This window comes from Micromys minutus (genome assembly GCF_963924665.1).
Source record: "Micromys minutus genome assembly, chromosome: 11".
In the NCBI taxonomy this organism is placed as follows: domain Eukaryota; kingdom Metazoa; phylum Chordata; class Mammalia; order Rodentia; family Muridae; genus Micromys; species Micromys minutus.
Genome location: NC_137980.1, coordinates 50,418,248 through 50,442,675, shown reverse-complemented (window position 1 = coordinate 50,442,675; position 24,428 = coordinate 50,418,248). Strand labels below are relative to the sequence as shown.

The window sequence follows — 24,428 nt, the reverse complement described above, 5'->3', positions numbered from 1 at the left end:
GCCCTTGTTTTGGGCTATGTCCCAGGACACTGGCCTCTTGGCGCTCTTTCCTATCTGACTGAACCGACAGTCTCTCTCGGGGAGCATTTTTGCTCTCTGCCTGTTGCAAGACTGTGGCACCCATCCCTGCTACCAAGGAAGAGGCCCTAGGGACCAAGGCTTGGCATGTAGGCATTTATGCCACCCTTTTCTGTTTTCATGGAGTCTCCTTGAAGTTGGACCTTCGTTCCCCATGACAAAGGAGTCAGCTTTTTCTGGCCTCCTACTCTGAACCCTACATACTCCTACCTGCCTCCCAGTTCTTGCTACATGTGGGCACAGGCCGGGGGGGGGGTCCAGGGCTCCAGGATTCCAAGTGTACTTGGCCCTGAATTCCGCTCTATCACGTCCCCCTTCCCTACTCCAAGAAGGCCCAGCAACCAGAGCAGTAGGGCTGAGAGGAGGGAGTGGGAAGCCTTGAGCTGAGCCTCAAAAGTGGAATCCTCTCAGTGGCTTCTCCTCCACATGTGGTCAGTAGAGAGCATCTCTGTCAGCCCTGTTCCTGGAGTCTGGCCAGAAATGCCTTTTTCTGGATCCTTCTAAGAAGTGGTGTGGGTGTTTCCAAGCCCCCTTTAGGATCCAGAGCTGACTTGCTGAGCTCTTCGGGTGCTTTTGAGGCCCAATCCTGGTCAGCCAGGTTTGGTCTTTCTCCATGCTGACTGCCTCGCCCTGGGAATCAGAGGTCACTTTCCAGCAGTCAGCAAGGCACCTTGCTTTACCTTAATGTGAAAGCTCTTCTCTGGCAGTGACACAGCTTCTGTTCCTCTTGGATGGATTGAGGCCGAGGACATGACCCCTTGCCTCATCTTCAGGGTCTGGGCTGCTTGAAGCGGGAGCTTGGCTGCTCTGTGACTCACTGGGGGGCTGCCCTCTCCTCCCCACCCCATCCTGACTCTGAAGGGTGCAGCCTGCACTTGGAAGGAGAGTGCCGGACGGTGTTGCTGCGGGATGGCCGGATGAAGCAGGAGGCGAGCGACTGGGCGCTGCAGTCGCAAACGGCATCCTGGGGAGAGACAGGAAGGAGATCAGGAGCAACCTGAGGCCTTGGCTACAGTCACCCAGGAGCCAGGCCGCAACCACGTCTCAGGGGCTGAAACTCTGCTCTAGACCATGTTATTCCTACCAGGGCAGCAATGGGTCCACATTCTAAAGAAGTCTGGAAGGCCCAGAGAAGGCAGACAGTGTCCAAGGTTGACATTTTCAACATTCTACACATACATGACGTACTGGCTGGTTTTGTGTGTCAACTTGACACGAGCTGGAGTTATCACAGAGAAAGGAGTTGAGGAAATGCCTCCATGAGATCCAGCTGTAAGGCATTTTCTCAACTAGTGATCAAGGGGGAGGACCCAGCCCATCCAAGTGGGTGGAGCCATCCCTGGGCTGGTAGACCTGGGTTCTATAAGAAAGCAGGCTGAGCAAGCCAGAGGAAGCAAGTTAGTAAGTGACATCCCTCCATGGCCTCTGCATCAGCTCCTGCTTCCTGACCTGCTTGAGTTCCAGTCCTGACTTCCTTTGGTGATGAACAGCAATGTGGAAGTGTAAACTGAATAAACCCTTTCCCCCCCAACTTGCTTCTTGGTCGTGATGTTTTGTGCAGGAACAGAAACCCTGACTGAGACACATGACCAGCACTCTATCATCCCCAGATCTTATTTCACACTTGCAAAAATATAAATGCTTTTCTGCTGCTGTGAATGTCTGAGTCTCTGTTGGATTTCTCTTTGTTGTTGTTCTATTGTGTTTGGGCAGTTTTGGCACCACAAGAATGGAGTGCCCCTAGAGTCTGGTGTAAGATACCCTGGAACTGGAGTTGTGGACAGTCATGAACCATCATGTGGATGCTGAGAATCGAACCCAGGTCCTCTGGAAAAGCAGCCAGTGCTCTTAACTGCCGAGCCATCTCCCCAGCTCCTGAGTCTCTGTTTTTAATGGCTCTATAGTGTTCTCCTGAATGGAAATACATATTTTCCAATTTGCTTCCCCCCACTCCCCGGGGCTAGAGTCAGAACTTGAGCGAGCCAGGCAGATGCTCTACCACTGAGTGACATCCTCAGCTCCAACTTACTCTCTGTTTGCTTTTTTGTGTCAGGGTCATACCGCATAGCTCCAGCTGGCCTTAAACTCACTACGTAGCCCAGGCTGGCCTCAACCTGTGGTGCTTCAGTCAGTTATTCGAGTCCTGGGATTAAGGGCATGTGCTATCACTTCCGGTAAATGTTCCTCCCCAGGTAGATTCATTCTTTTTCTTTATTATTTGTTTTTCTGAGACAAGGTTTCCTCTCTGTAGCTCTGGCCATAGATCAGACTGGATTCAAAGATCCACCTGCCTCAGCCTCCCGCCTGCTGGGATAAAGCTGTGTACCACTAGCCCGGCTTACTTGTTTGGTGAAAGGCACTGCGGTAGAACACAACTGTTCTCTCAGCTCTGCCGCTTGCCAGGCAAGTGACATCTCCTCTCTCTACCATGAACGACATGTGTGTTTCTCAGTGTTGTGAGGGGCAGGTCAAACAGAACATACTGCCTGCCTAGCACTTAACACATAACAGCATTTGTTATTATTTTGGTTTTTTTTTTTTTTGAAACAGTCTCACTGTGTAGCCTTGGCTGGTCTGGAGCTTGCCATGTAGACCAGGCTGGCCTCACACTGCCTCTGCCTCCAAAATACTGGGGTTAAAGACGTGGGCAGTCACTTCTGGTTTGGATGGCTCATTTTATTTCAAGGTTATTAAGACATGGGGCACTAGGCATCAAATCCAACATTCTGGGTGTTCTCGTGATGGTGCTTTTGCATGATACTGAAATTTAAATTGGCAGGTAACAAATATTACCATCTTTAATGTAAGTGGATCTTATCCAATCAACCAGCATAAAATGGCTGACTCTCCCCAAAGTAAGCAAATGCTTGCTTCATGGCTGACGACCTTCAGACTAGGACATTGTATTTCTGCTCCTGCTTTTATTTTTTACTAATTTAAAACTATCTATTCATTTATCCTAGCATTTTGTCTAGGCTCCACCCCACAGTTACCTAGCAACAGCCAAGTGTGCCAGGCTCACTTATAAAAAGGGCTGCTGGCCCCCTCCTTACTCTCTAGCCTTCTTGCTCCAGCTCTGTCCTTTCCACCCCCACCCACCATTCCCTTCCACCATCTCTCTCCAGGTGCTCATGGCTGGCCTCTATGACTCTGCTTGTTCTCTCTCTCTCTCTCTCTCTCTCTCTCTCTCTCTCTCTCTCTCTCTCTGCCTTTCTGTCCCTACTACCCACTCAACTCCCCTCTCCATTCCCTGGATAAACTTTATTCTATGCTATACTATATTATAGTATTCTATGCTATAAAATAGTATAGAGTACACAGAACAGTATGGTGGCTGGTCCCTCAGGGACATGCCTCATCATGAGCCTGCAGAGGCGCCCCTTCCCCCACACCGTACCACACATCCAAATATATTCCTTCTCTTTTTATAAAACATAACAATTTGTTCTGCAACGTGGGATATATGTGTATGCATCCATGCAAAGGAAGTCAGGGGACAAGTCTGATGAGTCAGTTTTCTTACTCCACCAGGGTCAGACAACTTTTGTGGTCAGTTTTCTTACTGCCGCCAAGGATTGGACCCAGGTCATCATCACTTTGGTGGCAAGTGCCTTTTGCTGGTCCCTTTTCTTAGACTTAAACTGAAACAAGGGCACTTTCTGACTACGAGGCTGCCTGCCTTCAGACTGGGTTAAAGTCATTAACTTTCCTGGTTCTCAGGGACTCAGACTGGAACTAAACCACTGGCCAGACCCTATGCTAGACTCCTAACACTGAAAGTCCCCCCCCATTCTTATATTCATTTATATATTTATATTCTCTTCCTCTCTCCTTCTTGAATGTATTAGGACTAAACCTAGGGTGTCAGACATTATAGACGTATTTAAGCTATACCCTAATCTAGATAACCTCTTCTAAAAGACTATTTATTTGACAACACATCAAATGCCTTATGCGTTTGTAAATATTCTTTAATCCTATATCTGTAAATCAAACTTAGTGAAATAATGTGAAATGTAATTTTTGTTTGGTTTTTGTTTTGAGGTAGGGTTTCTCTATGTAGCCCTGACTGACCTGAAACTTGTTATGTAGCCCAGGCTGGCCTCAAACTCACAGAGATCCACCTGCCTCTGCCTCCTGAGTGCTGGGATTAAAGGTGTGAACCACCACCTCTGGGCTCTAAAATGTAAATTTAAGAAAGCTTTTGTATGAAGACGTTCGTTCATTCAGTACAGCATTCTTTATCAGAGGGAAAAACTGGAAAGCACCTCGTGTGCAGTAACAGAATTGGCCTGTTGAGTGTCACACACGTCATACACACTGACTGCTCCTTCCCTAGAGTTCCGTACTTCCCCCTAGAGCCCTCCTTAAGTCCACAGAGGACCCGCAGCTAACTAGAACAGGAGAGTACAGCTCATCCAGGTTCAACCAACCTGTTTCTTTCTTCTAAAAATACAAAACTGAGACAGAGGGTTTTAAGTCAATGTCTTTTAGGTACTTGATCAGATTTGCCTGATCCTCTTTAAAGTTATTTTATTTATTTAATGTATGAGTGCTCTGCTGGCTATAGACCCACCTGCCTGAAGAGGGCATCAGATCTCCCTATAGATGGTTGTGAGCCACCATGGGGTTGGCTGAAAGACCTCTGAAAGAGCAGCCACTGTTCCTAACCACTGAGCCATCTCACCAGCCCCGTTAAGGCAGATGCAAGAGGAGAGTGTGGCTGGAGCTGGCTTGGCAGCTAAGAGCACTTTCTGTTCATGCAGAGGACCAGAAGTTGGTTCCTGACACCAGGCTGCACACACAGCTGCCTGTGACTCCAGTTTCGGGGGATCTGATACCCTCTGGCCTCTGCAAGTACCTGCATACACATGAGGCATAAAGACCCATGCAGACTCACATGCATACACATAAAAACACAAAAACAAAAACCCAAGAGACTGGAGAGAAGGCTCAGCAGTTAAGAGCACTGGCTCTTCCAGAGGGCCCAGGATCAAGTCATAGAACCTACATGGCAGCTCAAAACTGGCTGTAACCCCAGCTCCAGGAGATCCAACACCCTCACACAGACACATAGGGGAAACACACAAACACACACACACACACACACACACAAAATATTAAAAAAGAAGAAAAGAGAGAGGATATAGGAGAAAATAAAGGTGGAGCAAGAGGAGAGGGAGACGCTGCAGAGTTGGTCATCCCACTCTCGGGTTCCGGAAGATTCTCTCATCCTGCTGAGACCAGGGTACAGAGAAACCCTTTCTTGGAGAGAAAAGCAAAACAAAACCTTTTAAGACACACAAATACCTTCCCCGAGTTTAAGAGCCAAGAGGGTCTTGGGATGTACCTAAAATGGTAGAGCACTTACCCACCTAGCACGCACAAAGTCCTGGGGACAATCGCCAGCACCATATAAACCAGGTGTCACCACCACACCGGTAATCCCAGCCCAGAGGCAAGGGAATGGAAGGTCATGCTCACAGAAAGTTCAAGGCCAGCCTAGGCTATGTGAGACTCTGACAAAACAGAATAGCACCAAACAGAAGAGTCTGAACTTTCTAGGCTAACCCCCCATTCTGAGAGAAGGGTAAAGTCCATCCGTACCTCACTGGGAAGGATTAAGGCTCCATCTCCGTCCCGAAGGATACCATCCTTCCCCACCTGGGACAGCATGGTGGGTCTGACTTCTTCGCTACCACCTGCCTTGGCTGCCTTCTTATTCAGGAGCCTGGCTACACCCTCGGGTTGATGGTAGCTGGCTGGAGAAAGGGGCTCCGGTTTCTTGGAGCTCTCCTCGCCCGCCGCAGTAGTGGGACTCGGTGCCCGGCCACACACGTTCCGGAAGAACTCCTGGACAATGCCGTACTTTGGAGGCTCAGGCTTGGTTCGGGTCTCAGACATGCCCAGTTTCCACACAGACTCAGTGCTCCCTGAGTGCTCCACCACACTAAAGAGGCTGGACAAGCCGTCATTGATGTTCCTCAGTACGGGGCTATCCCGTGTGGTGGTGGAGCGGGCCCAGGCCGAGCCATTCTGCTTGCCCTGGTGCAGGTTCCACAGGCTACGGTCCTTGGTGCTGTCCAGCTTAGACACTGATCGCCGCTGGAGCTTGGGTGAGCCGTACTTGGGCGAGCAACATGGCCGCTCAATGCGAGAGTGGACCTTGTCCAGGGAGGAAGAGATCTGCTTGCTGCGCACAGACACAAGTGAGGAGCTGCGGGGTGACCAGCTCTTGCTATGGAGGCTGCTGCGGGGTGGGTCGGTCTGCAGGCCTACACTGACTGTCCGGATGGTCTGGGTGCCAACGGTGGCCAGACCTACCGTCTGGCTGGATGTGCTCTTTACCTTCCTCTCCAGGGAGCCGGAGCGTATGGCCTGCCGCACGCAGTTGGTGATTTCCTTCATGTCGTCACTCATGTTGCCCGACATCTCAAAGTCATGCAAGGCTGCGGGGAAAGCAGGTCCGGAACCTGGGGCGCTGGTCCCGGATCCTCCATCCAACCGCTGCCGGGAGAAATTGCAAAGCCACCGGCTATAGGAGCTCTCGGCCAGCCCGTCAGCCTCTGCTGACTCCTTGGGCTTGGCTGTGGTGAAGAGGAAGCCGGGTTCAATGAGGATCTTGCCCTCCTTGTTGTGGACCACAGGGACCCCCAGGCGCCGGGCCACGGGGGGACTATAGTAGACTCGTATTCCCGTCTTGTCTGGAGCAGTGTAGCTGCGCTGCATCTGTCTCCCCGCAGGCTCCCGACAGCCCAGGCTACCAACGTGGCTACAGTCCCGGGTGGAAAGCCCGGGCTTTTCCTTGGCATCTTTCTCGGTCTCCACCGGCTCAGTACTCACAAAGGCAAAAGCAGGGCTGTTGGGCAGCTTCTTGTTCCGGGCATCTCCGCCAGCAAGGTAGGGGGAACAGTCGAGCAAACTTTCAAACTCAGACATGGAGGAGACTGATTTGGTCCTGGGGAAAGGAAAGGAAGCAAACGGGACTAATGGAAATCAACGTGTCAAGCACGCTAGTCTACTTACCTGGACACGCACGTGGGGACCAAGCCTGTCTTGCCTACCTCTTGCAGTTCAAACCCTCTCTACAAGTTTAAGTAGCACAAACACCAGGGTCACAGTTAACCTCTAGGCAGAGCAAGCTAGAAACAGTTGTTTCAGTCCCCTGAACGCACACAATGGGCGGGACCTGGACTCACACCTTCGCTGGGGTAACTCTGATTGGTCCGGCCTCTGCTGGCTCCCAGGACCTGCCCTATCTTGGCAGTATCCCGGCCGCCTCCCTACCCCCATCTCCCCATCCCCATCGATCATTAGAAATTACTTTGACCCACTCACGTAGGGATTCCCTATCTCACATGGTTGCGTTTGCTACTGGAGTCCTCTACCATACAGGACTGGTCACTGTACAGCTAGGGGAGCATCTCCAATTATCCCACTAGGGAGGCACCCAAGTCCCAGTGCCAGAAATGGTCAAGCTAGAATTTACACCTCTGGCTCCAGCGACTCCCTCCCTCCCTCCCTCCCTCCCTCCCTCTAGAATGTTCTGTACTGTCCCTCACTTCTTTGATGGAGGATCTTTTTTAAAAATTATTTATTTATTTTATGTGAGTACACTGTAGCTGTCTTCAGACACACCAGAAGAGGACATTAGATCCCATTACAGATGGTTGTGAGCCACCATGTGGTTGCTGGGATTTGAACTCAGGAAGAGCAGTCAGTGCTCTTAACTGCTGAGACATCTCTGCAGCCCTTTGATGGAGGATCTTAACGATGGGAACACTATCCTTGACCAATAATCCCCCAAATGGATATCTACCATGATTCAAATTCCAGGGAGGAAAAGAGAACCGCCAAAGGAGCCAAACGGCTTCTTTGCCAGCAAGTGCGGCTGAGGCCCCAGTTTTCCATACCCAGAATCAATATTAAACTGCAGGCTGTGATCATTATGGTCCCAAGCTCTCCAGTTCCCAAGTGACTGGGGCTCCCAGGGGAAAAAATGTGGTGGCTGTCCCAATTCTCACAGGGGTGGGGGTAGACACACGGAGCAGGGGAGTAAAGAGCGTCAAAGCTGTGGGCTAGAGAACAGGACTGGGGGGGACGAGAGGCCAGTACCTCTTTAAGCCAGTTCCCCCAAGCTCAGCTTCAGAAACACCCTCCTTGTCGTGGGTCTTCTCACTTCGTACCTGTCAAAGGAAGAGACAAGGTCAGTTCTGGTGACCAGTGTGTGACGGGAGAAGCCAGCAGACCAGCATGGGAGCTGAGCCCATGAGTTCTCTCCTCTGGAGAGTTAGGTGTGGTCAGCAATCTAAAGGGTCCGCTGGTCACGTCTGGACCGTTACCTCTCGTGTCCTACAACAGCAATGTGAGCTAGGCTCGGGTATCTGGAGTGTAAAGAGGAGTCAGAGAAAGAGGGACCATTTGAGACAGAACTTTTTCCATGACAGCTGCTGTACAGTTGGTGATGAGGACAGCCATTGTGAGATCTTCCCCACTGGGTCTAGAGTCACTCACTGCCCTCGGGGTCCATGAGAAATCAGAAGTGCATCACCAGCCCTGTGAGCCCCTCAAAACCTTCTGTGCTTCAGTTCCCCAGAATAGGCATTTGGCTTTTGTAGTCCCATATCCTGAGTAGTGTGTCATTTCGTCACGCTGTCACGAGGAGGGGTGATAGGAGGTACCTTTGCAACCTTTGTTCTTCAGCTCTGTGTTCTATGGACAGTCTCCCTGACCTTATGTGTGAATCCTCCGCTGTGACTCTACTGACCGCACTCAGGTTGAGGCTAGGGCAGTGAGAAACTGGGGCCCAGAGAAGGAGAGTGACTCACCCAAGACCACACAGCTATTTAGAAGGCCTGCCTTCGCTTATATAACTGAACTTGCCTGGAGTTCCTCCCAGGCATGGTCAGACAGCCACAGCAGAGAACCATAGGCAGGAGTCATGAGTGTAAGGAGGGTGTGGCTTCTGGGACAGAGTTAGCATCCCCTGTCACATTTCCCACAAGCAAGGGATTTTCTGGTACAATCTGGGCCAATGTGGGGAGCAGGGATGCCCTCACCTCTTTCCAGCTGTTGTCTTGCTTCTCCAGGTCTGAGTGCTTCAGGACCCAGGGCTCAGCAGCCTTCTGCAGCTAAGAAAGACAAAGAGCGCGTATGAGCAGGGCCACTCCCCAGCCTCAACTCTACAGGCCACATAACCACATCATGGGCCCGGCATTAGCTTCTCGGTAGACTGAAGCTCTGAGCCCCCACAGGGTGAATTTGGAAACCAGTGAAATAAGCAGCTCCTGGCAGGCACCTTCCTGACCTGGCTGACAGAGTTAACAGGAGCTACTGCTCCTTTACTCGATCAGGCCAGTCTATCATAGGACAGCTAGGGCAGACAGGCAGTCACTACTTCACACAGGGACCATGCTGCGATCTTGCTGAGTCCTGAGGTGTTCCCTGGAGCACCACACTTCCAGGGGATCCATGTGCATGGGCACATCAGTTCATTGAGTCCTCCCAGCAGCCACAGGAGCAGGTGTGACTGTGAAGCAGGTGTGACTGTGACCGTCTCCATGTATCAGGTGAGAAGATAAAGTCAACAGAAGGCCCAGATGTGAGCAGTTCAAGCAAACTGGGATGACCACACCATCACCTCGCTTGCATTCCTCCATCCCTTCACAACGGGCACCCACATGGGATGACTTACCCTAGCTTCCTTTCCCCCAAGGCTTTCCCAGTGTTAGTAAGGCTCATACCTCCCCCCACAACCTTTCAGTTCTGAAAAAACAACTAGGCTTTGCCTTCTACTTCCCCAAGGTTCAATGGAAGTCCTAAGCAACACCAGGACAGGCTGGCTACCTGTTTGCACTTGAACCCAGGTCTCAAATTTTGCTTAAGACAAACAGAATGCAGGGGGTGGGGAGGGGACAACAAAAATCACCTCAGCATGAATGAACAGTCATCAAAGATGAAGATGTAAGCCAAGGAAGGCAGAGACCTGGGAGCACTGGCATTCTAACTCTTTTATTCCCTTGGCTGCTCTGAGAGACAGGAAGACAGAACAACTATCCTCCTTGTGTAGATGAAGCCAGAGATCAGAGGGGATTTGATTAGAGACAGGAGCCCCTCTGTGGTGGTTTAAATAAAATTCAAATGCTCAAGCCAGGTTCACTGTCACTCTCTTCCTGCTGCCTTTGGATCCGGATGTAGAAGTCTTCACCAGCTCACCTACATGTCACCATGCTTCTTGCCATGATGATAATGGACTTCTGCCGTGACCATAAGGGACCAAATCTCTGGACCGGTTAACCTGCCCCGATTAAATGTTTCCTTTTTAAGAGATGTGATGGTCAAGGTGACTCTTCACAGGAATAGAACACTGACTAAGACACCCTTCCTATCTGCTGCTCTGCAGGTTGCTAGACGGGGCTAGCTTCACCTAGAGCACAATTTATACAGATGTGGGGCTGACCTGTGATCCTAGCTCTGCAGACACTGGGCCAGGAGAACTCTCCAGGCTGGTCTGAGCCAAGTACTAAGACATATAGAATCTCAAAACAAACCAATAAAAAAAGGAAGGACGAGGGAAGGGAGGAAGAAGGAAAAAAATAAAAAATATAGATGCAGCTTGGGTGTCCCGGTTGGAACTGAGGGAAGAAAATTGATATCAAAAGGAGACCAGAGCTGGGAAGCCAACAAATTCCATACAAGGTCCCTGCTGGGAAATGCAGTACAGAAGTGGGCACCTGCGAGCTGGCAGGTCCCGGTGATGTGCTGGCACCTCACTAAGCATGGCACAGATTTGGTTTAATGATTTCCAAATCATTTAAAAAAAGATATTAAAAGTCCGGTGGTTATGGTGCATGCTTTTAATCCCAGAATTTGGAAGGCAGAGGGAGGATCTCTGTGAGTTTGAGGCCAGCCTGGTCTACAGAGCAAGTTCCAGGACACCCAGAGATACACAGAGAAACCCTGTCTCAAAAAACCAAAATGATGATGATGATGATGATGATGAATCTATAGACAGGAAGTGGACAGATGGTACAAAAAGATGCTCTGACCAGCTTTCCCCATGGCACAGGGGATGTGGTTTGATTTGTGGGTGTAGCAGACTGAACTTGCTACACATAGACACCAAGGAAGGGTAACCACCAGATAATGTTTGTCAGCTAGTGAGTGTGGTACTAGAGAAAACCTAGCCCTTTGCAGGGGTCAGTTCAGATCAAGAATCTGCCAGATGTTGGGGCTGAAGAGACGGCTTAGCAGTTAAAGCACTTGCTGCTTTTCCAGAGGACTCAGGCTCAGTCCCCAGCACCCAGATGACAGCTCACAACCATCTACAACTGTAGTTACAAAAACTCTGACACTGGAGGACACTAGGCATGCATGTAAGTGAGCAGAGCACTCACCCACCTGAAACAAAACAAGGCAATCTTTAAAGAAATCAACCGGACCTGAGGGGTTTGGCATACTTCTGTCCTGTCAGAAGCAGGATATTTTGGCTCATTTTTCTCTCAGTAGCCTTACAGGGCTGAGAGGGTTTAAGATAGCATTCTGAAAAACATACAAAGGCCGTAGCTCTCAGAGGGATGCAAACCTTCCTCACTGGGTGAGTTCAAAGACTGGAGGGTCATGAGAACTGACACGGAAGAAGCAAAGCGGTCTGCACGATGCTCTGACTACACACACACACACAGATACACACACAGAGATACAAACACACAGATACACACAGACAGACACACACAAACACACACAAGACACAGAGACAAATACACTCAAATAGAGACACAAAGATACGCACATACACACATACACACACACACACACACACACACACACACACACGAGCAGTAGGGAGCTCCCCCTAAAGTTTGCTTGTACCTGCTCTCTGTCCATGTGAGAGCTCGTAAATCCAGCATGGTAAATATTGTACACATACACACGTGCATACTACAGACTACAGAAGGGGGCTGCTTTCTGCTTGTTTGGTTTTTTGAGACAGGGTTTCATGTAAACCAGGCTGGCTGCAAACTCACTACGTAGCTGAGGATGATAACCTTGAACCTCTAATTCTCCTGCCTTTACCTCCCCCAAAATGACAGGCAGGAGCTGCCACTTGGCTCCCGTGGCATCCCAGCCCAGGGTTTCATGCATGCTAGGCCAGTGCTCTACCAGCTCCAAGTAAAACACGGTGCCTGGATTCTATCAGTGTGGAATGAATGGAACGCAAGCAGCAGTTAACTGAGCAAGGTTCTCCTCGGAAGAAGGAAGTGCACATGCAGGAACATAAAGACTCAGTTAGTGAAACCCAAACCAAACAGAAGACCCTCCACAGATGTATACCTACAGATCAAAGCGGAGGGAGGCAGACGGACTACGTCTTTTGCAATATTTAGTTCTTGGTTTCCCTCTCTGATCAGAGGAGTCTAGTTTTCCTATGGGGATCACTCTGGGCTCTCCCCTTTTGGGTCCTAGGTCTTGATAGGCCCTAATGATGGGCACATGATTGACACCTGCTCGGCGAGAACTCGAGGTGAGAACAAACGCACTTCCTTATTGCAGCTACTAAGCCGTAAGGCGTTCTATGAGGCTGCTATGTAAGAGCGAAGGAAGCAAACACCACTGTGGCCAGAGGCCTATTGTGGAGGGAAGGGCCTGACCCTCACGGCCTTGTCTGAGCTTGGGCCTCCTTACCTGACTGAGACGGTTCTGCAGCTCCTTCACCTGCTGCTCCACCTGCTGCTTTTCTCCCTGCAGCCGTTCCACCAGCTGCAGCTTCTCCTGGCTCCAGTGGCGTTCGCTCATCTGCAGCTGCCGGGTCAGCTCCATGACGGCGCTGTAGGACTCAGCCAGGAGGTGCTGCTGTTCTTCCCGCTCTCTCTGCAGTGCAGCCTTCCAGTCGGGTCTCTCGCTGGCACCCTTCCCAGCCTTCAGCTCCTGTAGGAAGAAGTGCCAGCTGACTGGATGGCAGCAGGGCCGGACACTGGCTTCAAACCGGTACCGGGGAGGCCTTCAGGAACCCTCCATGCTATGGACCCCGTTCTACTTACAGGACAGACCCTGAACCCAATGTTCTCTTCCTAAGCCTCTGTAAGCAAAGCACTACTTCCTGTCCCTTACTGAGGCTCCAAGGGGCTAGGTAAGCATTCCACATCCTGCTACAATTGGAGAAGCTCCCAGCTACTGATAATGACATTTATCAACTCTTACCAGCAGCACCAGTTTCCATGGGTAGAGGACATTTATACCCCCTTGAAAGCTGGGCTCCACCTTGTCCCAGAGGTGCTGCACAGACCAGACCTCACCATGGGGAGGCAGGAAAGAAACATACAGCCTAAAGACTCATTGGCCCCATGGATCTGAGAGTACTGATCCTTACGAGGCTGCTCTGACAGCAAGAGCTCCTGAATGGCTGGGCTTGTGAAGCAGTGAGGGGGCCTAGGGCAAGGCTGGAAGGTGAAGCTGGAAGGGAGGCTGACATCCACAGGGTGAGGAAGAGCACAGGGCTCAGGAGAAAGCAAGGAGACACACAGCAGGAGAGGATGGAAACACACCCATGGGAACAAGGAAGCCTAGGGAGCAAGGGCAGATCTGCTACTTAATACCTAGGAGAGAAACCTAACTCCTTTGGGCCTGCTTGGCCATCTGGCCAGCAGAAACCTTCGGGATGCATGTCTCCCATGGCCACAGATGACAAGGAAGACACCCTGAAGCCAAGATGTGCTGGAGGAGTCCAGTCTGTAGAAGCAGAAAGAGCATTTTCTGAATGGAAAACATGCCTTCCCATTTGTTGGGCCAAAGGTGGGAAAACATCTTGCCAAAGGCAGATACCAGACCCCTGGGGATGCTGCTGAAAGCTCCTTTAGTCAGGCTCGGGTTGGAGGGTAAACCTATTTGAGTATGAGGAACACATTAGAGCCAGTTAGAAGGGGTTGGGAGTCCTTATGAAGAGAAGAAAGCAAATGATGGTAGACAGGGGAGCCCAGGCAGGAGCACGCAGCCTGTTACCAAGTACGGGTGTGACGTGACGGCAAAGGAAGCCTAAGTGAGTCAGTCCCGAGCTTATGTACACTCCTGACATGGGCACAGTCAGGTCCAAAACACCCGGTGACCGCTGGGCCCATGGAGAAATGGCAAAGCCATTTGCACCACCAGGGTGAGGCTTAGAGAGAAAAGGCAAAGCCTTCCTTTGTGTGTGGGTGATTAACAGTGTGTGCAGATGTCCACCACAGCAGCCCCCTCCACTATCTGCAGCCTGGAGACAGAGTGCTCCTGCCCAGATGAGTCGAACTTGTCCCCTGATCCTGTTGTATACCATAATCCCGCCTCCTGGTTTCTCTGCATTAATAACCACCCCTGGCGCTCTAATCAGCTTCATAATAAATAGGCTGAGCTTCCAGAGCACTTTGGTTTCTCCACAGCAAGTCCAGATCACCTGATCCCAGCTTTCTGTATACCCTTGCGTCTGTCTGACTTTTCTTCGCTCTCTCAACACCCTGGCCAGTTCTATCAGAAGCCATGCTGGATGTGGCGTGCAGGCGGGCGTGGAAGCACCCTGTGAGTCCAGAGTGCAGCCTGTATTCCTGTCACTCTCTCTGGGGTGCGTGGTGAAGTACATCCTAGCACCCTCCTCCGAGACCTGACTGTCCAGATCTGGGCTGGGCAAAGGGAGGGGATGTCCTTGACAAACAGAGAGGCTTACTTGTGAGGCATGGCCCTTGAGCTCTGCCCGCTCTGTCTCCCAGGTGGCCTTGGCCTTTGCGAACTGCTGCTGAAGTTCCGTTAGACCCCGACGCTCGTCCCGGAGCAGCCAGCACAGCTCCTTCAGGGTGACCTTCATGTCGGCCAGGGTCTTGATGTACTCATTAGGCTGCTGACAGAGTAAGGCCTGGTCAGGAACTTTGTGAAGGCAGAGAGGCTCCTGGCACAGCTGACTCACCCAGCAGTCCAGCTGGGGCCTTAGCAGCCTCAGAGGGGCCCATCAGGTCTTCTCGCCAGTGAAGTGGGGCTGAAGGCCTGTCCTAAATAGTTGAGTTGAGCCACAAGTCTCATACACAAGTTCTATTATTATAGGAACTTGTCCAAATGCAAGAGCAAAAGACAAGACCGCCTTTCCTAGGCTTTGCAGGCCCCCAGCTGCAGGTCTCTCTTTCCTTAGCTGATGCCTCATGGAGCCCCTCAAATGGTACCAGACTGGATTCCAACCCCCTTTCCCAAATCCTTGCCTCCACCCCAGCTCACTGTAGAACCCTGGTGGGGATGACTCCACAGCCCCCTCCGACCTGTGGCTTGATTGACAGTTCTTACTTAAGGCCTCTCTTTGTGTGACCCTGGCCTAGTATCTTACCCTCCCACAACGTCCCGCTGGCCAGCGTCATCCCAGCACACCTTGCCCACCTCTGTACATGTTGACCTCTAGGTTCTATACAGTCTTTTTTCCATTTTGAATTCGACAAGCCCCTATTCACCCACGGAAATGCGCGACATAGGACCACCTTCCCTAACAATGGTTCCTATACAACAGATTAACTGCTCCCCTTCTTGTGACATCTGGCCTTTCTGTCACTACCCTGAGTTGACTGATGGCCCCCTAGCACTGAGCAACTGGTGGGCCAGAATCCAGGCAATAACCACCTACCAACCCTGTGTCCAGTCAGGGCTGAGAAGACAGCAGGAAGTGCTCATTAATGGGTAAGGTGCACACAGGTAAGGTAGGACCAGAAGATGCTAAACACACCGTGTTCTGGGTCCAGCTGTCCCCGGTGCAGGCCTTGTTATCCGAGTGCTGGGCATTCATCTCCTCTTCCTCCATCAGCAGGTACAGTTCCTTCATGCTGTTCACCTGGTTTGAGAAACCACATCAACAGGCTCAGCCTTCAAAGTCTGGAGACACCAGCAAGCAGTCCAGATAGAAAGGAGATGACACAGCCGTGGAGGATGAACCAGAGCCGGTCACTGACTTCCCGTACCTAACTGTGACCCATTTCCCCACCGGGCACTGTTCAGGCAGAGAAGCAGAACTCACATCCCATGTTCCCCTTCTTCCAGCCCCAGGCTGAGACTATGCTCAACTGTACCTCCAGAAAGTCATCCTCCTCGCTGGGCAGAACCTTGCCCTGCCGCCAGCGCTTCAGAAACCACCGGAGCTTCATGAAGAGCAGCAGGAAGTTGTGCTTGAACTGCTGGGACTCCTGAACCAGTATGTTCTTCTCCTGGCTCCAGAACTTCTGCTCCAGACGCCTCTGGAGGCTCAGACTCTGCAGCTCAAACTCCCGCCTCAGCAGCGCCCTCTGCTGGTCTTCTTTCAGCTGTCAGGACAGGAGTGAGCGAGGCAGGCCCCACTTGATTCCAGACTCAGACAAGAGAGGAACACTAAGGCCAAGTGCCTACTGGGGACCCCTGCCAGGGCTTCTACCGACAGCAGCCACCCAGCATAGTGTCAGAGGTGAGCCCAGGTGCCAGGGAGGGATCCCATCTCAAAGCCCTGAGCAAACAGCCTGAGGACCGATCTCCAGCCACCATACTCTGAGCACCTACAGAGAACATCAGATGTTTCCCAAGTGCTCACACTGGTAAGTGGGGACTGCAGAGAGGGTGGGTGCAGAGCAGAGGCATGCTGGGTTAAGGAAGACTGAGAAACAGGAAGCATCCTGAGGAGCAACACTGGCTCACAGCTAAGGGAGCCAAAGGCCTGGGATGTCTATCTCTGGGCAAAGCATGTCAGCTCCGTGCTCCTGTCTGCAGTCCTTCGGCCTCTTCAGCGTGTCCTACCATGTGCCACCTCCACAGCAGCGGTGACAGTATCTCCCAAGGGAGGAGTCTGGGGCCTGCAGGCCATAATGTGTGCAAGGTGGGTTACATGAGCTGTCCAGTGAGGTGGGTTTTTTTTTTCCGTTTTACATTTGCTTATGTGTATGGGTGGACACAGCTGCCATGGCTCAGAGACTAGAGCAGGTTAGTTCTCTCTCACTGTGCAGGTCCTGGGGATCAAACTCGAGTTGTAAGGCTTGGTGGCAAGCGTCTTTACCCATTTCAACAGCCCAACGCTAAGGTTGAATACGTGCTATTACAGAACTATCAAACTGATCCACAGCCAAGCTTGATACGGACAAGAAACTGAGGCCAAGAGATGAAACAGGAGCTGGAGAGATGGCTGGGGGCTAGCTGCACTTCCTGGGAAACCTGACACTTCTGGTCTCTGCAGACACATACACAGACAATGAAAACACACACACACACACACACACACACACACATCTACATGTAATTAAAAATAAAAAGTCTTTGAAAAAATTTTTAAAAAGAGATGAAACGGGCTGGAGAGATGGCTCAGTGGTTAGAGCGCTGACTGCTCTTCCAGAGGTCCTGAGTTCAATTCCCAGCAACCACACGGTGGCTCTCAATCATCTGTAATGGGATCTGATGCCCTCTTCCGGTGTAACTGAAGACAACTACAGTGTTACTCACATACATGAAAGAAATAAATAATTAGAGAGAGAGAGAGAACAGAGACAGGCATGGTGATGAATGCCTTTGATCCCATCACTCCGGAGACAGAAGCAGGTGGATTTTCGTGAGTTAGAATTAACCCAGCCTACATATCAAGTGAACAGCAGCCAAGGCAACATAGAGAGACCCTGTACCAAATAAACAGCTAACAAGCAAACCAACACAACAAAGAAAGATTAAATAGGCTCATCGTCACAGCTAAGATCCTGTACATAGCTCCAGCCAGCCCAGCCTAGCTGCTGACAACCACAAACTCAGCGATACCCTGGCAGGGCACAGGAGTGGGGAAGCTTGGGTTTCCCCCAGTGTTATTCCCTCCTGAGGACCCTGCTTTTAGTAATGTTTGATTTCTTCCTATGCCAGGAACAGAACCCAGAGCCTCTCACATGCTGGACAAGTGTTCTACCAAAGAGCTATTCCATGGCTCCTTTACCTTCCCTTCTGAGAGAAGTTGTAGTAGGTTAAAAAAAAAAAAAAAAAGTGGCACAAACACACCTGGACCATCTTCTGGTTGAAGCTGTCTGCCTCCTCTTTCCGGAGTTGCCGCTCCTGGGACAGCTGCTCTTGCAAGCCCCTGAGGCTGTCATGGGCCTCCGCCAGGACCAACTGAAGTTCCTTAATCTACGTGGGGAGGGGGCCAGACAAGGAGGAGGGAGAAGACACAGGCTGTGGTTAAATGATAACAGTAGCAGGGAACCAACAGTACACTGGCCGGGAGTGTCCTCTACCAGGCCATCATTGGCCTTACCTAGGGGTCATCAGGACAATTAAATGAAACAATACATGTCAAATCCTCTCAATATAATTTTAATATTTCTCTTGCAAACTTATTTGCAAAAAAAGAAAAATCCTGTGAAAACTAAACTTTTTGAGTTACAAAGTTGTTCAGAGTCTTTTTAATGGATTAGATTTAATTAATTGATTATATGTAATTGATTACTTATTTCTAACATAAAGTCTCATTATTTTTCACAGGCTGGTCTCAAACTCCTGAGCTCAAGGTATCTTCCTGCTTCAGCTCCCCCAAGTCACTGGGGCTATAGGTGTTTGCCATTCATAGCTAATTCATTGTTTATAATTAAAAATTTAGATGCAGGGCTGGAGAGATGGCTCAGTGGTTAAGGGCACTGACTGCTCTTTCAGAGGTCCTGAGTTCAAATCCCAGCAACCACATGGTGGCTCACAACCATCTGTAATGGGATCTGATGCCCTCTTCTGGTGTGTCTTAAGAGAGCAACTCACATATATGAAATAAAATAAATAAATCTTTTTTTTTTTTTTTTTAAATCATTTAGAGCTAAATGAAGTTAATTTGTTCTTGGCCTAGCAAGATGGCTCAGCAGATAAAGGTGTGTGAGTTTGATCACACAGGACCTGAGTTTGATCCCTGGGACCCACAAACCAACTCCTATAAATTCTCCTCTGACTTATATACCATGTGTACATACCAACACACTAAATAAATACATAGAAATATGTAATAATAAATAAATGTAAAAAGTGATGTTAAAACCTCTTCTTTTATAGGTCTAGACAGAGACTAGAAGGGAACAGAGAGGTCTAGAGTTGACTTATGATTCTAGACGCTAATTACTAAACAGGACGATCATGAGCTTGAGGCCAGCGTGGACTACACAGCAAGACCCTGTCTTAAAGCACCAAAGGGAGAGAAGTCCTTCCCTTCTCCCTCTCTGCCTTTTCCTGTCTCTGTGTGTGCATGTGTGTGTGCATGTGTGTGCATGTGTGCGTGCATGTGTGTATGTGTGCATGTGTATGCATGAAAGTGTGTGCATGTGTGTGCATGTGTGTATGCATGAAAGTGGGTGCATGCGTGTATGCATGAAAGTGGGTGCATGTATGTGTGCATGTGTATGCATGCCTTGCAAATGCTGAGCAAGTGCCTCGTCACTGAGCTGTAGCCCCATCCATCACTATTTTGTTGTTATACCCAAGTAACAAAATTTTTTAGATGAGATAAGTAGGCATGAGGCAGGAGGATCACCAGAACCTGTGAGTTTGAGGCCAGCATGAGCAACACAGTGAGACCACACACACACATACACATACACACACGCACACACAAAAAGTATTAATGATTTCTGGCAACAGGAATGCTGATTCTAACATACTGCACAGAGAAGTGGAAATGGTCCCAGGCATAGCAGGTGTCCTGCTGTCAAAAAAATATGTAGCCAAAATAATTTGGCCCTGTCTCTGCAGTGATCTGAGGCATGTCTTGTACACCTGTTCCGTATTAAAAATCTTTGCAGATCTGGGCAAGGTGTCACATGCCCGTAATCCCAGCAGGTGGGAGCTGGAGGCTGGAGGATGGCAAGTTTGAGGAAAGCATAGTCTATGTACTGAGACCCTGGCTCAACAAAGAAACAAACAACTCTTACATAGAAGTCAGGCTCCTGCCACCGCACGTCGGTCTTGAACTAGGGGTTGGCACCCTGTCCATGTGTAAATGAGCCGACACAAACAAGCCTGTTTTCTTATCAGAAGATGAGATCTAAGCATCTCAGAATGTTTCTTCCTCCTCCTCTCCATCCCCTTCTCTGTGTCTACCCATCTCTTGACTGGAGATCAAAGCTATGGTCTTCTGCAGGCTGAGTACACAGCACTGCAGCTTGGCTCGATTTCCTCTTCCTCCTTCACCATGGTTACAAGGACACCCAGACCACGTCACAAGAGATTTTGGCCCTTCGGTTCCAGGGAGCTTCCCAGGCTCAGGAGGACAGGGAACTTCTGAAGATCAGAGAATCTTAGTAAGTCTAGTAATTATAAGTGTTGCAGAGGAAAGCTGGGCCCATGGGATGTGGACGAGTCTAAGGCCATGCCACCAGACCAGCACAGTGACTCAGCACTCAAGTTCCCATGTGACTTATCATGGACACTGTTCTCATCCTCACCCATAGAGGCTGGGCCATCAACCCTACGAGGGGCTCTGCTCTTCTCTGTGACAAATCTGACAATTTACGGGAGTAAATCTGTAATGGGATCTGATGCCCTCTTCTGGTGTGTCTGAGGACAGCTGTAGTATACTCACATAAAATAAATAATTGAATCTTTAAAAAGAAACTTGTTAAATTAAAGAAAAAAAAAAAAAAAAAGAAGAAGAAGAACACTGATTGTTCATCCAGAGGTCCTGAGTTCAATTCCCAGCAACCACATGGTGGCTCACAACCATCTGTAATGGGATCTGATGCCCTCTTCTGGTGCGTCTGAAAACAGCTACAGTGTATTGATATACATAAAATAAATAAATAAATTTTAAAGAAGCTATTAACCAATAGAAGTCTGTAGCACCAGGCTGACATGTATTATAAAAGTGGTTAATGAGTGACGGTCTGACGCTCCAAGCAGAGAACATAATAGATAAAAGCTGCCTACTTCCTACAGACAGACATTTATAAATGTTTACTTTAAGGATGGTATATTAAGGTCTGCAGCCACGGGAATTTTGAATTGATTTCCTAACATGACAGATTATTAGAGGCCTAAGAATAGGCTCATACAGTGTTTTAGTTACTTCATTTGTTTTATATTATTTTAATTTTCAAAACGGGTGTCGTCTTAAGTTTTGTCATAATATTATTTCTCTGGGGGAGATTACAAGATACAAGCTTTTCTGGTTGCCGACTAAGGGTTATGCTAATTAGGAAGGGTTTTTTCTTTCTGTCATTATTATATGGATCAGATTTGATCGAGGGAGATCGCCTTAAAAACTAGATTCAAGACAATCAAACAAACAAAGAGATCTTGATGCTAAAATGTTGTTTTGAGATTTATATGTTGCAGAATGTACAGCTTTGGTGACGCTCGCCATCAGAATGCTGCACTGGCCTGCTTGGACTCCTGATCTCAGGGACTTTAAGTCAGATCCATCAAGACAGACATCAGAGGTTACACAATTGTTGGGTGGCCTTCTCAAGGCCATTCAACTCCCTCGCTTTCCTGACTCCCCCCCCCCCCCCCCGCCAAGGATATCCCAACACCCACATACAGCTTGAAGAAGCCACTGAAGAGTCATTGTCCCGATTCCCTGGACTTTGGAGGGAAGGCTATAAGTGGTTAGTCTAAGGTTGTTTTATGAGGAATTTAGAAATGGTCATAATTTACCAGGGAGGAATTATCTAGACTGATTTGCACAGCCATAATCTCATTTGGCAACTAAGCTAAAGTCATATCTTTACATTGTTATAGAACTTACTTGTTACAAAAAATTTTAAAGTATAAGGCTTAGACCCAGTCCTATAACTGCAATTACAAACTGTTTTTAGATGATTAAGCAATGCAGGTTAAGAGTCAGATAGAAAACTCATGGTTCGTGTTTTTGAGATAATTCAATTAGAAATGACTGAGAGTAGTCAAGGCCTAACACTTTGCATAGATAGATAATCTTCAAAGGCATCAGAAGTCCACAGAATATGATGTTTATGGATTTTTTTTTACTAAAGATCATTTGACTAGAGACCTGTCGGTTCCTGACAGCACCCCTTCTTGGATTCTAAGAAGAAATTGAGCATCAATGGAGTGCTCTAATTGTGGCGAGATAGCCACTAGGCAAGAATTGTCTCAATTTATCTACAGACAAATACTGTCCAGAAAGGAACATATTATGCAGAATAGTTGTCTAATAATCTTTGCCGAGCCAGAATTATCAGTCCTTCAAAATTCTGCATCACAAAGGTCCGTCAGATGATTCTGGGCCAGAAGGCTGAAGACTGATGCTCCAATGTTTTGAGGAATGAGGGACTGTCCAGGTGACAAGCAGTCTCTGTAAATTGGCTAAGTTTTGGAGGCTATGTTTTGTGCTTCTCATAATTTCAGGTAATATTAGTCATTCTTAAATTTCTGAGGGAGTTTAAGACTCATTTAGTCTCATACCCTACCCAAACTAATCAACTTTGAGAAAACATAGTCATCTAGATGATTTTCTAAGAGTAATAGTTGTGCACTGCTTATATTTGATGAAAAAAAGGTTTTCTTAATTAAACAGAAAGGGCGACATGTAGGATGATGTCATTATGTAGCAAGGCGGGCCCAGCCTTTCATTGGATGAGAAGGAAAGGTAGGCGGGGAAAAGTCTAGGAAGGGAGAGGGGGAGGAGCAAGAGAAGAATCAAGATGAAGCTGGAGAAGGAGGATTTAGATCCAGGTGGTCTTAACTGGTGATAGGTAGATATAAATATTTTCAAGGGTTTCTATAGGTCAATTTGTCTTATCTAGGTGGGCGGTTTATATCTTTGTCAACTGGTTGTAAGTTTATTCTGTGGAGGAATTGTGGATAATTTAACATATAATTCTGATTGATAAATTGTTGATTATTGAGTCATGATTTTACCAGGCTGTAGGAATGTGAGCAAAGTTCCTGGCTGGGAGAGAGACAGCGAGAGAAGGAGGCTAGCGGACCGCAGCTGGGGCAAGTAGTTCTCGCTTGGTGGCCCACTGCTCTGCGCGGGTGGGTGTGGAGTGAGAATGCGTGGGGAATTGGTAGCGGCAGATCTTATTTTTATTTTTAATAATTACTGCAACAAGCTTCCACCAACAGCTTACTTAGGCCTAGACCCACCTCAGAGGCATAGGAATCATTATCTTCAGCTCGGTAAGGCCTGAAGTTCCGACTAGGGTCAGGCTTGGACTCCAAGTCACCAGCACGGAAGGCCTCTCGGATCCTGGGCTCCCATTCCAGCAGGTCTCTGAAGTCAGGTGGCTACAAGCAGAAGAGATCCATGGGGAGAGGCCCAGGGAGTGCTACAAAAGGTCCCCACCCGGCCCCAGCTCCACACAACAGGCTTTGTCTGCATGAGAGGGGCCCAAGTGAATCAGTTGTGCGGTCTTACCAGGGTGCACGCCGGTCTTACCCGCACAACTTATTCATTTGCTTATTTCAAATGATGGATGAGGCAAGTGGAACCACTAATTCTGAGAATGGCGAAACCTTCCAAAACAATTCCATCACCCGTGTGGTCCCTGCTCACTCTCACGTCGGGAAGAAACAAGAGGGGACTCAGCATGGGTCTTTCCACTCGTTTCAAGAAGCTACGTCACACCACAGCAGCAGCGTTGAAGCTGCCAGCAGAGCACAGTGTAGTGCCGCACTCAGGACGAACACCACACCACTCCATGCTCTCTGCCCCACAGCCTCACAACTGTGCCCTGTGCCTTGGACCTACCATGTTCCTTTTCTTTATGATCTGAGTCTCCTCAAGCTGTAGGACAAGTTCCTGGTTGATAAAAACCAGGCGTTTTTCTTTCTCATTCACAGACCTGGCATATTGATGAATTCCTCCTCACTAGGCGGTATTTACTGAGGGAATCCTGTTCCTATCCAGGTCTCAGACCACCACCCATCCTGTGCTAAGCACAAAGGGTAGGAACCATCCACAAGGCATCCCAGCAAAAGGACAGAGAATCCAAGGCGTGAGGAAATACACTGCTCAGCAAAAGTAGCTATAACATGAAGTTAGGAGAGCAAACCCCAATCACATGAGAGGGTGCACGGGGAAGGTTCAGCAGGGCGCTCCCAGGATGCAGCTAACCTCAAGCATCTGAGCAATTGCAACAAAGAAACTGCAGCTTAATTCTATGCTCTGTTAATTTGGTACTTTTTAAAGATTTATTTATTTTATATATATGAGCACACTGTAGCTGACTTCAGACACACCAGAAGAGGGCATCAGATCCCATTACACATGGTTGTGAGCCACCATGTGGTTGCTGGGATTTGAACTCCCGACCTCTGGAAGAGCAGTCAGGGCTCTTAACAAACTGAGCCATCTCTCCAGCCTCATTAATTTAATTTTTTAAATTTGTCTTGGGAGTTTCACTTTGTTTCTATTCTGTCCT

General features: G+C 49.0%; 1 protein-coding gene across 1 annotated transcript in view; it reads right to left on the bottom strand.

Annotated features, from left to right (window-relative positions):
* Positions 1 to 510: 510 nt before the first annotated feature.
* The window catches only part of MTCL2 (microtubule crosslinking factor 2), a 62,473-nt gene continuing 38,555 nt past the window's right edge, over positions 511 to 24,428 (bottom strand). The window contains exons 6-15 of the mRNA XM_080925110.1: positions 23,152 to 23,292; positions 18,073 to 18,198; positions 16,146 to 16,376; positions 15,806 to 15,910; positions 14,771 to 14,938; positions 12,763 to 13,005; positions 9,138 to 9,209; positions 8,194 to 8,264; positions 5,686 to 7,036; positions 511 to 1,042 (exon numbers count right to left, since the gene is read on the bottom strand). Of these exons, the coding sequence (XP_080781236.1) occupies positions 893 to 1,042; positions 5,686 to 7,036; positions 8,194 to 8,264; positions 9,138 to 9,209; positions 12,763 to 13,005; positions 14,771 to 14,938; positions 15,806 to 15,910; positions 16,146 to 16,376; positions 18,073 to 18,198; positions 23,152 to 23,292 (2,658 nt within the window). The 3' untranslated portion in view covers positions 511 to 892. The remainder of the gene's footprint in view (positions 1,043 to 5,685; positions 7,037 to 8,193; positions 8,265 to 9,137; positions 9,210 to 12,762; positions 13,006 to 14,770; positions 14,939 to 15,805; positions 15,911 to 16,145; positions 16,377 to 18,072; positions 18,199 to 23,151; positions 23,293 to 24,428) is intronic.